Source organism: Vombatus ursinus, unplaced genomic scaffold, assembly GCF_900497805.2.
Source record: "Vombatus ursinus unplaced genomic scaffold, bare-nosed wombat genome assembly UNPS02014789.1, whole genome shotgun sequence".
Taxonomy (NCBI): domain Eukaryota; kingdom Metazoa; phylum Chordata; class Mammalia; order Diprotodontia; family Vombatidae; genus Vombatus; species Vombatus ursinus.
The window spans coordinates 26,357,991-26,374,088 of NW_020954567.1; the positions used below are offsets into that span (position 1 = coordinate 26,357,991).

At 36.5% G+C, this 16,098-nt stretch overlaps 1 protein-coding gene across 1 annotated transcript in view; it reads left to right on the top strand.

The window, feature by feature from the left end:
• The window catches only part of HMCN1 (hemicentin 1), a 514,295-nt gene that overhangs the window by 472,027 nt on the left and 26,170 nt on the right, over nt 1-16,098 (top strand). The window contains exons 98-102 of the mRNA XM_027868406.1: nt 8,707-8,769; nt 9,382-9,501; nt 10,646-10,780; nt 13,104-13,217; nt 14,131-14,256. Of these exons, the coding sequence (XP_027724207.1) occupies nt 8,707-8,769; nt 9,382-9,501; nt 10,646-10,780; nt 13,104-13,217; nt 14,131-14,256 (558 nt within the window). The remainder of the gene's footprint in view (nt 1-8,706; nt 8,770-9,381; nt 9,502-10,645; nt 10,781-13,103; nt 13,218-14,130; nt 14,257-16,098) is intronic.

Sequence of the window (16,098 nt, forward strand, 5' to 3'; positions counted from 1 at the left end):
AGATAACATACCAAAACTTGTGGGACACAGCTAAGGCAGTCCTCCCAGGAAAATTTATTTCTCTGAAAATTTAAGCCTACAAAAGAGGAAAAAAAAAAAGAAGAAGAGATTAATAATCTGAATATGGAACTAAAAAGATTTTTTAAAAAAATAGTCAAGGGGGCAGCTACATGGCACAATGGATAGAGCACCGGCCCTGGATTCAAGAAGACCTGAGTTCAAATCCGGTCTCAGATACATAACACTTACTAGCTATGTGACCCTAGGCAAGTCACTTAACCCCGTTGCCTAGACCAAAAAAAAAAAAAAGTCACCTTGTTTTAAGGTACAGAAGTACAGAAGATGAAAATTTGAAAACTAGAGGAGATATAGATAAACATATGAACACAGTTGTTTGCATGTTGTCTTATCCGATAGAATACAAGATCCTTGAAGGCAAGGACCGTTTTTGTTTTGTTTTTTTTTTTACTTTGTATGTGTGTATATATTCCCAATGCTTAGAACAATGTTTGGAATATAGCATTTAATAAATGATCATAAATTAACATTAGTAGACTGATCAAGAAAAAGAGAGTAGAAAACCAAATTACAAAATAAAAAAGTAAACAAGCTGAATTTACAACAAAGTAAAAAGAACTACCAGAAACTACTTTATACAGTCATATACTAGCAAAACAGAGAATTAAAAGGAAATTGAAGAAAATCAACAAAAATATAAAACCCCTAAACTAACAAAATGGGAAATTTAAAAAAAATCCCAATGTCAAAATAAAAAATCAACCAATCTGTAAACTTCCTTTTATCTTTTCTAAAAATTTGTGTTGAAGTTTTCTGATTTTACATCATCTTCCTATCCAAAATATATCAGTTTGTATAAACTGATTTAGAATTTAAAAAGCAATAGATGTATAGACTACAACTATGTAAATTAAAAGATTACTTACACTGAATAATAGGGATAAATTAATGAAGAGCCCAAAGAACAGATAAGGAACATACTTCCCCACAGCACAGAGGCAGAGCAGTACTATGACAGAATGTTGTTTCCAATGTCAAATACATTTTATATACATATATAATTTGACTCCTTCCTTCTCTCTGTGTATGCTTAAGTGATTTCCTTTGTTACAAGAAAAGCATCAATCTGGAGGAAGGGGAAAAGGTTGGTTTTGAGGTTCTGGGTTTTCCCCCAGAAATGAATGTGATGTAAAGATAAAAGCCATCAAGAAAATATACGTATTTTTAAATATTCGGGCATTGCCTATTGGCCACTGGAAAAAAAAGAAAACAACTTTAAACTCCTTTTCCTGGTATTTAAGGCCCTCCACATCAGGCCCCAGCCTACATTTCCAACTTTATTTCATATTTCTTCCCTCCCCATCAAACTGTACTTCTCTTTGTTCTTTGTACACACCATGAGCATTCCTCCTTCCATGATATTACTCATGCTGTTTTTCTCCCCGCCTAGGATTTTCTCCTTCCCCCTCTTTACCAGCTGAATTCCTACCCATCCTTCAGAACCCAATTTAAATACTATCTTTTTCAAGAAGCTTTCCTTGACCCTCCCTGTCAATGACTCTCTTCCTCAGTCTTCACATAATCCTTTATTTTATAGCTCTCTCTACACTTATTACGCAGTGTTGGCTGTTCTGTGTGTCTTATCCTCCTACTATATTGTAAGCTCAATGAGTGCAAAGACTGACTATATTTATCTAAACTTTGATTTTCCCCCAGCACCTAGTACAATGCTCTATAGTAAGCATCAGAAGGTGCTTACGTGTTTGTTAGAATGCATGAATGAGCTATGACAGGCTTTCTTTAGTGTATTTAATAGAATGCTTCCTTCTATAATTTGACATCTTCTTTATAGCATTCACCCATACATACAGTGAGACAAGCAAACTACAATACTCTTCTGCAATCTGGGATCCTTAAAAAGGAAAAATAAGTTATTTTTGAATTAAACATTCACCAAATGGAATGTATATTTCATAATTCATGCAAAATAGTGTAAAGTTATGTTATATATACAACTGGTCAAATTCTGGACAAATCACAAACACTGAAGGAGCAAGAATCAGCAGATTTGAACATTATTCCTTGTGCCTGAAATTGTGAACTACATTTGCAAAGGGAAAATAGACTAAAAAATTTTTAGACTACTTTCCCTTTGCAAATGTAGTTCACAGCAATTCATCTCTGTGTTCTTTTATGCCATATGGTGCTTTAACGTTTCTCTCTGGAAGTTTTCTTTTCAATTAGGAGCATGCCAATTAGCTTTCCATATTTCTATGGAGTTCTGAAATTTCTTCCAGTATTCCATGATGTTATTTTATAGATAATAAATGTTTACATGATTTCTAGCTTTGAGCTGTGAGCCCACAAGTTAAAATGATCCACATCATCCTTTTTCGGTTATGTTCTTGCTTCTTCTGCAGATATCCCACAGCACAGTTTGCATGCACAGACACTTAGGAGGTAAACTGGCAAAAGTGTTTGCCTCATTTGTTTGGATCCTCATTCATTGCGCACATGCATGTTTTCTTGAAAGTAGTTAGAGGAGTTGGCTCTCTAAAGGCTCAAAATAAGAACAGTGTGGGAATGTGAATCCTTAGCAGAGGGGGCTCATCATAGTCTTGAAGTGGTTCTAGTGCCAGTTTCATAAAAGAGGAGAGGAGCTCTTGGAATGAGGCCCTAACTTGATATTTTCTCTGCTCCAACCATGCAGTTGAGTCTCTTGGCTGCCAGCTAGCTGCTTTCAAATCCTATCCCAATTTCCATCCCACTTATGCACCATATCTCTAATACGCTTTCTAAAAATGTTGGGTTTTTTTAATTGCCTCAGAGATACTGTTAACTTACAGTGAAACCATTTCTCTTGGCCATACTGTCTGTAATCATCTCTATACCCAAAATGTATGTACTGGCTCCAGGTTGCACTGCAAAGCATCACAGCTTGCCTTAAAATTAGCTAAGTAACACAAATTACATAATACCATGACAACCAAAACTGGTCTTTCTGAATTTTATCAGCATAGTATTTAAACTGAAACATACCCCAAAAAATAGATTTCCTTCCACCTTGCTCCTTTGTCTTTCTTTTCTGATCACAGAGAGTGAGGCACAAATTAGAAATACAGGTGTGTTGTTCCCTTAGCCACTTTCCAGATCATTTTCTCTTCTTTTTTGTGTCTCAGGGTTTTGATTGGGTAAATCATTTTTACACATAATGGGGAAAGTTAACTATTGATCCCTGTTTTTGCCAAATCTTTCTGACAATTGTGTTGGTTAGTCGCTTTTTTAGTCATGTCCAACTCTGTGACCCCATTTGGAGTTTTCTTGGCAAAGATACTGGAGTAGTTTGCCATTTCCTTCTCCAGCTAGGCAAACAGGGTGAAGTGACTTGCCCAGGATCAGAGAGATAGTAAGTATCTGAGGCCGGATTTGAACTCAGCAACATGAGCCTTCCTGATTCCCAGCCCAGTACTCTTATCCATTGCACCACCTAGCTGCAATAATAAATGTAATCACCTATTTAAAAAAACACGTGAACAAAACATTTTAAACAGCTAATCTTAGCAGCTTCCATCCATTCCTTCATTCAACAGACACTTATTTTAAGTCCTACACCTGTGTATGTGCCAGAGAAGAGGAAAGATTGAAAATTTAACTAGGTTAGCCCTTGGCTACAAAAACTCTATAAAATCATAAAAGCCAAAAAAGGTCTACATCCCCAAGAAGGCTTGATGGTATAGTATGAAATCACTGTTCTTAGCATAAGGACCACTTACTGAGCTCTAACATTTATTGGCTGAGTGACGTTAGTCAAGCCACATAACCTCTCTGGCCTTAGTTTTCTCATTTGTGAATGGGGATAGTAATTCCTTCCTCAAGGAAGAGTGAAATGCTTTTTAAACTTCAAAGTTCTATAGAAATGTGAGGTACTACTAAAGGGGGCCTAATGAGAACCTTGAAAGAGGCCCAATATATGTTGCTGGCCTAAATGGAAATGTAGCGTATTCTCTCTCTTCTTTTGGGTCACTTTTTAAAAATAGCAATTGACACTCTAAGTGAGTTCTTTGTCCATTCACTCAAAGTGTTATGATTTAAAAAATTATAATCCTAATCTATCACAGACACATTGACACCTAACTTGTAAAATCCTCTGAATTTTAAAGCCCTTCACAACCTATACCTTTGCTATCTTTCCAATCTTCTTGCAATTTACTCCCCTTCACATATGGTATGGTCCAGGGATACTAACCTTTTGGCATTCCTCTCCCAGGAACCTCCACCAGCACCATTCTACACATTTTTTCATTGGCTATCCCTATACCTAGAATGCTCTCTCTCCTCCCCTCTTCCTCCTGGATTTCCCAGCTGGTTTTATGACATCTCAAATTCTACCTTGTTCTTCCTGCCTTTCCTGATCCCATCACCCACTGGTAGTGCCTTCCTACTGAGATTACCTTCTATTTACTGTCTCTATCTCTAGATTTACAGTTATATAGATATAGATATCTTAAACATACAAATTTTTTTTACATGTTAGCTTTCTCATTAAAATAAAAAGCTTCTTGAGGTCATGAAATGTTTTTTAGCTTTTCTTTGTATCCCTACGGCTTAATAGAGAGCCTGGCATATTGTAAGTGCTCCATCTTGTAGAATCCCTAGTGTTTCAATCAATCAATAAATATGTATTAAATGCCTGCTAAGTGCCAGGCACTTGTGCTAAGTACTGGGGATACAAAAAGAGGCAAACACACTCTCTACCCTTAAGGAGCTCACAATCTAATGGGGGAGACAACACGTAAACAAAACATATACAAAGCAAGCTATGTTCAGAATAAATAGGAGTAATTAACAGAGGGAAGGCACTAGAATTAAGAGGGGTTACTACCTATGACCTTTCCTGATCTTATCTGTTTTATATAGTCTCTCTTACTTATTAATATGTGTACCAGTTGTATTCTCTAGGAGAATGAAAGTTCCTTGAGGGCAGGGACTGTTACATTTTTGTCTTTATAGCACCTGTGCTGGTGCTAAGCATAGTGGCTTGTATTAGTAAGCACCTAACAAATATCTGTTGAAACACATAACTAGACCCACAACCTGTTTCACTGCTTAATAACCTTTTTTTGTCAGAACATTCCTTCTTATATCTAACTTAAACCTCTACTGCTACAAGTTTTGTTTTTCTTGTCAGAATTTTCCTGCCATAACTAAAAAACTTTACTGTTACAGTATTATGTTGTCATACGGGTTGAGGTAGCCCACCAATCAGTCAACCAACCAACCAACCTTCATTAGCACCTACTATATGTCCAGTACTGTGACAGTCACTAGGAATACCAAGGCATTACAGAATGTGGCCCTTAGTGGCCATCTGGTCCAACCCATCCTTGAAGGCAATCCCCACTGTAATGTCTTGACAAGTGGTCATCCAGGTTCTGCTTAAAAATTTACAAGGAGGAAGATCTCACCACTTCTCAAGGCAAAACTTCCCGCTCTGGGACAATTTTAATTGTTAGGAAGTTTTTCCTGACATCAAAAGTAATTTGGCATCTTTACAACTTGCACCCATTGCTTCTAGGCCTGAAGAGGACAAATCTGATCCCCCTTCCACATGACAGCCTTTAAAGTACTTGAACACAGCTGTCATGGGTTATCCCACCTCCTAGACTTCATAAATAATAAATAGGCTCACTTCCTCCAACCAGTTCTCATATGTCATGAACTCCAGGCCCTTTAGCATCCTGGTTGCCTCCTCTGGACAGTCTCCAGTTTATCAGTGTCCTTAAATCACAGTGACCAGGACTGAATATACTATGAAAGATTAGGTCTGACCAGGGCAGAATACAGTGGGATTATCTCCCCCTGGTACTGGAAGCTTATCTCCTGACATAGCCCAAGACTGCATTATCATTTTTGACTGCTCCATCATACTGCGGACTCAACACATTGAGCTTTCACTCCACTAAACTCCAGCTCCTTCTCAGAATATGTGCTATCTATGCAATGACTCTCGTCACAAATATGTGGAATTGATTTTTTTTGTTCTCAAGTGCAAGATGTTATATTTACCCGTACTGAATTTCATCCCAATAAATATAGCCTGATTTTTAAAAATTCATTTTTAAATTTTAAGTTCCAAATTCTCTATTTTCCTTCTCTCTCCCCTCACCCTTTGAAAAAGCAATAGCATACCTATTTTACATGTGAAGTCATGAAAAACCTACTTCCATGTTAGCCATGTTGAAAAAAAGAAAAGAAAAAGAAAGTGAAAAATAATCTTGAGCCCAATGTTTTATGCCTGTCAAGATCTTTTTGTATCCTTACTCTGATACCAAGTGTGAGAGCTATCCCTAATTTTGTGTCATCTGCCAATCTAATAAGTATACCAGCTATCCCCTTTTCCAAGTTTTTATTAAAATATCAAACAACACAGGGCCAAGTAGAGAACTCTGGGGTATTTCACTGAAGACCTTCTGTCATATTGTTCTCAAGAGCTTAAATCAAAGGGAGCCTATCCTCTGGGACTAGGGATTTTATTCCATAATTAATAATAAACAAGGAAGCCCAAAATTTTGCCCTGTGAAACTGCTTTCACAAATTATCTTCCTTGCTTGGTTTTTTTCTTTATGTAGCTAAGTAATCAGAATGCCCTTACATTTTTTAATAGGCTCAATTTTATGTTTTAATTATTTCAGTTGATCAGCTCTATGTCCTATATTCTCCACAATCAGTTTAAATCTCTAGTGTTGACCAACTTCCTTATTTATATAGAGGGGCCTGGCTTAGATAATTTCTAAAGTCTCTCTAGAAGAGACTTTATGCTATATATGCTATACGCAGACAACATGCTTGCCATCATCTATGATCCTGTCCAAACCTAGCTCACCAAGACATACTACCTAATTGTTTTTGTTGCAAAAAAATGATTACAGCTTTGCAAAAATCAACTTAAAAGATTATTGTCCTGCAGGAAAATCACAGTGAAGATAAGACAGAGCAAAGAGATATTTCTATAGTTCTAAATTTCTGATACATTTACATTATTTTATGGGGATTTCTTAATTGAGAACCATGTGGAATTAATGCAGTTAGTTTGTGGATCTTAAAATTGCCATGTGAGACAATCTTCATTAGATGCATTCTATGTATGTTTCACATGGTGATGTATGTACATGTGTATGTGTGTGTGTAGTATACATGAGAGTTTATACACAGCAAATATAATCTTTACAACTAAAAATATCTATGCAATGAACATATTTTCAAACCTCTAAAGACACAGATTGAAATAATATAATTTTATAGGATTTGACCAGCATATATATGTGTGTGTGTATGTATCTGTATGTGTGTCTTTTGCACTTAACATTCTTAGAAATAACTCCTCTGGCCATCCTTTCCAAATTTCTAACAAAATTAGATAAAGAGGAGATAAGATGAAGTAACAGCACTAGCCTAGCGCTGAGGGAAGTGAGAGTTATTCTCCCCTTCTAAGAGATGACAGTAGTGACCATACATATCCATAGACACTCTGGAGGCCCTGACTATTGGAGAATGATTTAACTATTGTTGAGTTGTGAATGGATTATATTCCTGAACTTTCTGAGCGCTTGAGGCCCTTAATATCAAATACTTAACCCCACCCCATATACACCATTTTCAGCCCTTATTCAGTTAAATTCACTAATATGCAAAGCATTACAGCAGACACTCAAGATACAAAGAAGAAAAGTGATATAATCCCTAACCACAAGGATCTTATAGTATGATGAAGGTATATGACATGAACACAAATTATTACGAACCATAGATACCCTGTTATAGAGATATATAGATATCTACACAATACGTTGCAGAAAAATGTGAGGATGCAGAGATCACTTTCGGAAGATATGGTACCTCACCTAGTCCTTGAAAGAAGCCATTTCTACAGACAGAGATGAGGAAATGCATTTCAGGCAAGGCTGTAGCCTTTATAAATACTTGGCAGGGGAGAAAGTTTGACTGGAGCTTGAGTCTCTGTCTTCACAATCTAATTCCCCTACTCCTAGTCATTAGTCTCTAGATTGAAAATATATGGCATGATTTTTTTAAAAAAGCACTAGATTTGAAATCAGAGGACTTGACCTCAAATCCTGACTCTGACTTACTATCTAGATAACCCTGAATAAGTAAGTCACTTCACCCTTCTAGGCCTCAGTTTGCTCATCTGCAAATCAAGGCATTGACTCAGTGCTCTCTAACAGACCATCTAGCTCTAATATTCTATGTTTCTCTTAAAGTGAAATTACATATTACAGCAAACTTCTTGAGGTTGCCTGACAAAAATTACTCCTATTAGGAGGAAAGTTCTGAGTAATGTTTTCAAGGGTAATGAGGACTTTGTTCTGTGGTCAATCTGGCATGTCAACAGTCGTTTGATTGTTTTATAGTTACCCCTGAACAACATTTTAAAGTTTTCCTTTGACTTCATGTAAACAAATTAAACAGAAATCTGCAGCTGGTGACAACATGTCAACAGCCTCTGGATTATAGTTCATACAGTATTTAGATTAAAAACATGAAAATTTTCCACTGTTAACATGTCTTCAAATACTGTGTTGCAACATTATTACAGTCTAGGTTACATTGAAAAAAAATGAGGTGTTTATGTTTTCGCCCACCAATAAATTTTGGTTTCTTCCATGATAGGAGACAGGAGCAATCAGTGCCCTTCTGGGTTTGTGTTAGATTCAGCTGGACCCTTCTGTGCTGGTAAGTGAAAAAACAAGCATAAATTTGTCTGGTAAACTTCTCCAGGATTGGCTTCCAAGGACAGAATTGAAGTGTTTACATAGAAAACACAGAATGGGATAGTGCAGCTGTCACATATGTGATAACAATTGCTTGGCCACCTACTTACCCAGCCTCAGAATTGCTAAATGCCTAGAAGAGGACAACGGGAATGAGGCTAAGAGCCAAGCCACCCCACCTGCCCATGTATCAGGAAACCACAGAGCAACCACAACCACAGATCTGGGCATCCACGCATGTGGGGAACAGACTCTTGGAGAATGGGAGCTTTGATGCAGTACATTTGTTTTTCATTGAATAGCTGCTATAGATTTTAGACAATTGAACCAGTAAGTCTGATACCTGTGAAGAGCATTTGGAGGAGAGGGGGAGGTGGTGTTGGGGGGGAAACTTATTTTTAGTAAGTGCTTCTAGTACGTATATTTTAGGATGAGATCGACCATATTTAAAATTATTTTCCTCTTAGATACACAAGAATGATTGTGACTCACTACTTGAACAAGGCTTTGATCCTAAATCCCTTAATGGTACAGTTTTTAAATAACGTTTAGAAATTATTGTCTTTTCTTTCAGATGAAGATGAATGTGCAGCTCGAAATCCCTGTTCTCACAGCTGTCATAATGCTGTGGGAACTTATTATTGTTCCTGCCCCAAAGGCCTCACTATAGCTGCTGATGGAAGAACTTGTCAAGGTATTCACAAAACTGCAACCATTAGAGACATTCTGACAATGACAGAGATTTTTCCCAAAGCTACAAAAAAAGAATAAATATTCCAACCCTAGCTTCTCCTCCAGTTCTGACCACTTTACACCAAATTGATGATAATAGCTCATGATTGTTAACTGCTTCAAGTCTGGCAGAGCATTAGTGGGAAAGAGCAGTATACTAGGTTTGGAATCAGAGGGTATGGGTTACACAGGTGACCCAAAAGTCTTGGTGCAGTATTAAGCTTTAGTAACCTTTAATAAACTTAAAATAGCACCAAGACTTTAGGGATATTGTGTGCACACTGTGTACCACTTAATAGTTGTCTTAGCTTGGGTACATCACTTACCCTCTTCAGGCCCCTGTTTCTTCATCTGTAAAATGAGAGGGCTGAACAATACAACCCCTAAGGCCTTTTACAGCTCTAAGTCCATGACGCTATAATACATCTTTTCAGAGGAGACAGACTCATTTCTACCAGGGGTTGAAGAATGGAGGATATTGCTTCACGCACTACCTGAGGCTTCCTTCCTCTCAGGATCACTAGCCTTGCAGCTGTTGGACTAGCTCTGCAGTAACTGCCACCTTAAGCAACCTCAGATGCAACACAGATTAAAAACAGAGTGCTGGGCTTGGAGTTGGGAGGACCTGGGTTGAAGTCCCACCTCTGACACTTACTGGCTGTGTGACCATGAAAAAGTCACTTAACCTCTAAAAACTCAGTTTCCTCATTTATAAAATGAAGAAGGTGGACTACATGGCCTCTCAGGTTCATTCTAACTCCATATCTAGGAGACTATGAATTGCATTACTGGTAAACTGTGTCTACCAGCCTAAAACAGCAACAAAAATTCTCTCCTCCAAAACACAGAGAAGAATCTAGTTTCATGACTGAAGACGAAACAGGAAAGTGAGAAGATTTCACTCTTTCTGCCTAGGAAGGAATCCTTTACTATCTTATATAATTGCCCTCTCCACTTCTGACCCCTGACCAAAAAAAGGCTTATTTTCAATTTTGAAACATTTTTCTTAAGAGCAGTCTAGTAATTAGCCTCATATTTTTCAACTTTAATGTGTTTTCTTAGCTTAAGAATTCAACTCACTCCAATGAACTGAAACTTTATTGCAGATATCGATGAATGTGCTTTGGGTGGATATAGCTGCCATGCAGGTCAGGACTGTGACAATACCATTGGTTCCTATCGATGTGTAGTCAGGTGTGGAATTGGCTTTCGTCGAACAACTGATGGACTGAGTTGTCAGGGTATGTAAGAGAATGGAGACCCTTTTGTTTGAGGCATGTTACACTGAGAAACAAAACCACTTGCCTTTTACCTCACTTCAAAGAAACTATCTCCGAATACCTTAAATTAGATTGGACTGATCCCACTTCTAATTTTAATGCACCTAGGATTCCATAAATTCTCCCTATACAAGGAATTAAGCTGTACCAATAAGATTTTACTCTTTGCTATTTGGAGTGAAAGAAACCTATAGCAAAATGTAAATAGCATTTAGGCTATGCTCCCTTTACCTAAGTTAAAGATGAAATTAAGAGTATTGGTGAAATGATCTTTACCACACTAATATAAAAGCATAGTCTTTTTTTTTTCTAGTTCATAAAGCACCTACTATGTTGTGCAAGGCACAAAAGAAGCAGAAGACTTGAACCCAGGTGCTTCCGGTTTAGTCAGAGAAATATGATGTCCATCCATGAAACAGCTAGAGAATAATGCAGGACTGAATATAACCAAGTACTAGCTTGTGTGGCAATGATAAATATTATGGAAATTAGTGAAGTGAAAGCTAAATTTCTTGCATGAGATGGAAGTTGGAGACAGTATAAGACGTGAACTGGAAGATAAATTAGTAGACAGCATTAGAGGGAAAATGAATAAAGAATAGCATCAGCACAGACACAAATGAAGGTGGCTTGCGTAAGGAAGAGAAAAGCCACCAATCAGAGCAGAGAGAGAGTATGGGTCATGTTGGAATCGGAGACAAGTTAGAGTAAAGAGCAATCAGATGATAAAAGGCATTGAATACTGACTAATGAATTTGGATCTTTGATCCAGTAAACAATAATCAGCCATTATCCCATCTTAATCAGAAAACTTACTTGATGAAAATCCTGTTATAGAAGATTAATATATCAGTGTTCATCCTATATGGTGATGGGATTCTAGAGAGTGAAAGTTGAGAGGACAACGAGAAGGCTACTGTAGCAATAGTCATGAAATAATAAGTGTGATAGCAATTCAGTAGAGAGGAAAGGAGGAATCCAAGAGATATTACAAAAATTCTCTTCTTTTCTCCCTTGTAATTATCATTCCAACATGACAGTAACTTTCCATAACTGAACTTTGTCAGAGGTATGTGAAATATTTGAAGTAAAGAAGTAAAGTAGCACATTCCTTACATTTGTGTAAGGATGGAATGGATTAGATATTAGTTTGTCATGTTTGTCAGTTACAATATCAATTAAAAAATAAACCTTTATCCAGTACTCATAGTGTTGAGAACACTGTGCTAGGCATAAGGGGAAATTTGAAGTTTCGGTTAAGATACAATCAGTGTACTCCAGGATCTTAATGTCTCATTGGGAAAGAAGATTACACAGGTGGCCAATATACAGTTAGAGTACTATTATATGATAAATGCATTAGAACAAGGGTCTTAACCTGAGGTTTGTGAACTTGTTTTTGTTAATATTTGATAACTATTTCAATGTAATTGGTTGTTTTGTAATTCCGTGTATTTTATTTTATGCATTTTAAAACATTATTCAAAGAAAAGGTCCATTGGCTTCACCAGACTGCTAAATGGGGTCCATGACACACACACATGACAATGTTAAGAGTCCTTGCATTAGAGGGTATTATGTTAGGACTATTGTCGTGTGTCCTTCATTCTCAAAGAGGATTGTAACATCAGGAAGATGATGCCATGACTTACAAGTGATTTGGATTTAAGTGAGGGAGGGCTGTGCAAAGTCATCAGCCTCAGTTTCTCCTCCAGAGCCATCTGGGTCCTATGGCAAGATATAGATTAGGACAACTGGAGATGGCTCCCTGTTAGAACTAAGAGTGACGATCATTACCTATACAGAGAGATCCAGAAACTGGCATTTTATAGAACTTCATCATCAAATCTCAACTCATTTGAGGGGCTTTTAAAGGATAGGTGTGAATTCAATAGGTGGAGAATTGAAAGAAGAGCAATCAAAACAAAAGTAGCAGTATGAGCGCAGGGCACTGAGTGTGATCCAGGTACAGGGAGCTGTCCAGTTTGGTTGAGCGTACAGTAAATCGGCAAGATTTGTTAACTGAGTATATATGAGAAGTAAGAAAACAGGAAGTCTCAAAGATAGTCTCAACAGTACAAAATGGGAGACTGGTTAGTTGGTAGTATCACAGACAGATATAATAGTTCCTATTAGAATGATATGTTAGATTGATTTTGAGGAAGGTTTGAGAAAGATGATTATAAGTACAAATCATTGAAACAGGATCTGAAATACTAAATATTTAGAGTAAATTTACCTAGGTCACAGCTACTTATTCTTAATGGTTTGTTTTTCTTGATAGATATTAATGAATGTCAAGAATCTAATTCCTGTCACCAGCGCTGCTTCAATACCATAGGAAGTTTCCACTGTGGATGTGAACCTGGTTATCAACTTAAAGGCAGAAAATGCATGGGTAGGAAATGGACTTTAATTTAAAATCCACAACTTTTTTGTAACTTTATAATGTATCCCAAACAACTTTAGACACTACCTGTGTGCCAGATTTATATTCAGAACATCTATTATACACAAGCAGCAGACTGACACAATGGATAGACAGCAAGCTTTGGAGCAGAGAAGACTTGGATTCAAGTCCTGCCTCTGATATACACTAGCTATGTGACCCAGAGCTAGTCATTTAATCTCTAGGTACACCACACAACTTTCTAACACTGTAAGTTGATGAGCAAGTACCAATCTACATTAGCTGAGTGAATTTCCCTACTGGCAATTTCCCATACGAATATCATGGTCTACATACACACACACACACACACACACACACACACAAATACATGATATTCACGTGGTCATTTTAGAAACAATGTGAAGGCAAATGCTACCATGACATATTTTCATTATTTTACTTTCTTATTACTTGACGATCTCTTTTCAGTCTTTTTTACCTTCATATTCTACACTTTCTCATTGCAATATTACTGTGGTGTTTCTGGTGGCTTCTTTGGAGTTTTGCAGCATCAAGTTATATAAATCATATATCATTTGAAATTAATAAGAGTTAAATAAATTCATACTATGTCTTAAGCCTAAGTCTACATATATAGGCATTTATAGTAATCATACTATGATTACTTATAGTAATCATACTACATGTTTCTGTGTTTATTCAAAATAATTTCACATACATTGTCTGATTTGATTTTAATCTCAACTCAGGTAGTATTCTATTAAAAATGAGTTATGAACAATTGGTTGAGATTCATCTTGGTTTACTTGGTGGTGTTGCTTTTGGAAACACAAGCTGCTTATTCTGTATATGAAGGAATGCCATTCTCAATCTGAATTATTGTCCTTCTTTTATCAAGATGTGAATGAGTGCAGACAGAATGTATGCAGACCAGATCAACATTGCAAAAATACACGTGGTGGCTATAAATGCATTGATCTTTGTCCAAATGGAATGACCAAAGCTGAAAATGGAACCTGCATCGGTAGGTATATGAACATTTCCATAGTCAAGATCAGTCTCAGAAGGTTGATCATCACCAAGCCAAGTAAGCAATTTAGTTTTTAAAACATTTAACAAAAAAAAATTAACAAACCTGATCTCAGAGGCAAACAATCTCTTAAATTTGGGAACCAGCAACTAAAACCAGTTTTTCTCTTAATTTCACATCTGTTAGTAAATGTACTTTCTTTTGTCAGACATGGAATAACATGAAGATTTTGAGATTCTATTAACAAGACTTAAAAGGAATTCAGGTCTTTAGCAGATTTTCAATGAGTGTAAAATATGATTCTTGGAAAAACTTATATTTTTATCCCCAGTTATGGTCAAAGAACAAAGGGATAAGAGGAATATTTTTTCTCTGCATGAATATCTCTAATTCATGGCAGATTTTAAGTACCCCCAAAGGTACAAATTAAATTCTATATCTATTCATAGAAAGGACAAATTATGCCCAGTTAGGAGGGATTAGGAAAAGTTTCATAAAAGAGGTGACATTTGAACTGAGTCCTAAATCATGAGTAGGATATTTACAAGTAGAGATGAGTTATAAGCATTGAAGGAAGGACATAAGCAGAGGGAACGATATTAACAAAGGCAGAGAACTGAGAAATTATAGTGTACATATGAGAAAAAGCAAGTATCTGGTTTGGCTGGAGTGGAGGGTATGCTTTGGAGAATAATAAGAAATAAGGCTAGAAACATTCTCAGGCCATAACACAGAAAGTCTTGAACCTGAATGACAGGTTTTAAGGAATTTGAACTTAATGTGTTAAGTGATGGGGAACCATTGGAGGTTCTGAGTAGAATAGCTTGATCAAAGCTATGTTTAGGTGAGAATAATTTGGCAGCATCCTACTCCAATGCCTCACTGTACTAAAGAGGTAATCTGGGTTCTCAAAGACTATACCAGCAAATAAGTGCTAACAGGTTCCACCATTCTAGGAAGGCTTCAAGCATCATCTGAGCAACATAATACCTCCACTTTCTGAAGAAAGCCTAGCTAAATAACTATGGAGATTTTATTACCAACTGGGGAAACAAAACAATAAAATATTTCCTGCTCTCGAGAAGCTTACATCTTTTTTACAGGAGACATTTACACATACAAAATAAATACATGTAATTGAGGGAGGAAAAACACTAGCAGCTGAGGTATATGGATGGAAGCATCTTGATGACCTCATCATCTATAGCCCTCTTCAATTACCTACCATTACTAGAAGGCAAGCCATTTAGTTTCAAATTCTTTGGTCATGGCAACCCATGAAACAAAGAAAAATATGGAATAACCCTCAGTGCTGTGTGACTCTTTATTGTACAATAATGGTAACAGAATCACAGAATAGAGGACCAAAGGTGCAAAAAAATCACAGTTTTTTGGACCATCTGTAAGTTTTAACTTAGCTGTTGATACTCAAAATATAAGGTTCTTAACTAATGAATATTCATTCAGACTGAAGGAACTAATGATATAAATCTTGAGATTCTTGAGGTTAAAAAAAAAACTGAAGAATGAAGAAAGTTATAAATAAAAAGATGCCTCACAGCTTCTCCTTAGAGAAATAAAGAAAGAATGCGAAAAGTTTGGTTTTATCATGCATCCAAAGGCAAGTAACAAATTCAAGATACATTGGATTATTGTGTATCGTAATGCTCACTATATGATATGTATTCACAAAGAATATACTATAAAAATTGCAATTTTTGCATTGAAATTTGTTCTAAAAGATGAAGTAAGGAAATTATATAAAGAATTTGATAATGCCCCCCAAATTAAATCAATATCTACTTTGATACTTGTTGACTTTAATACAAAGATGAG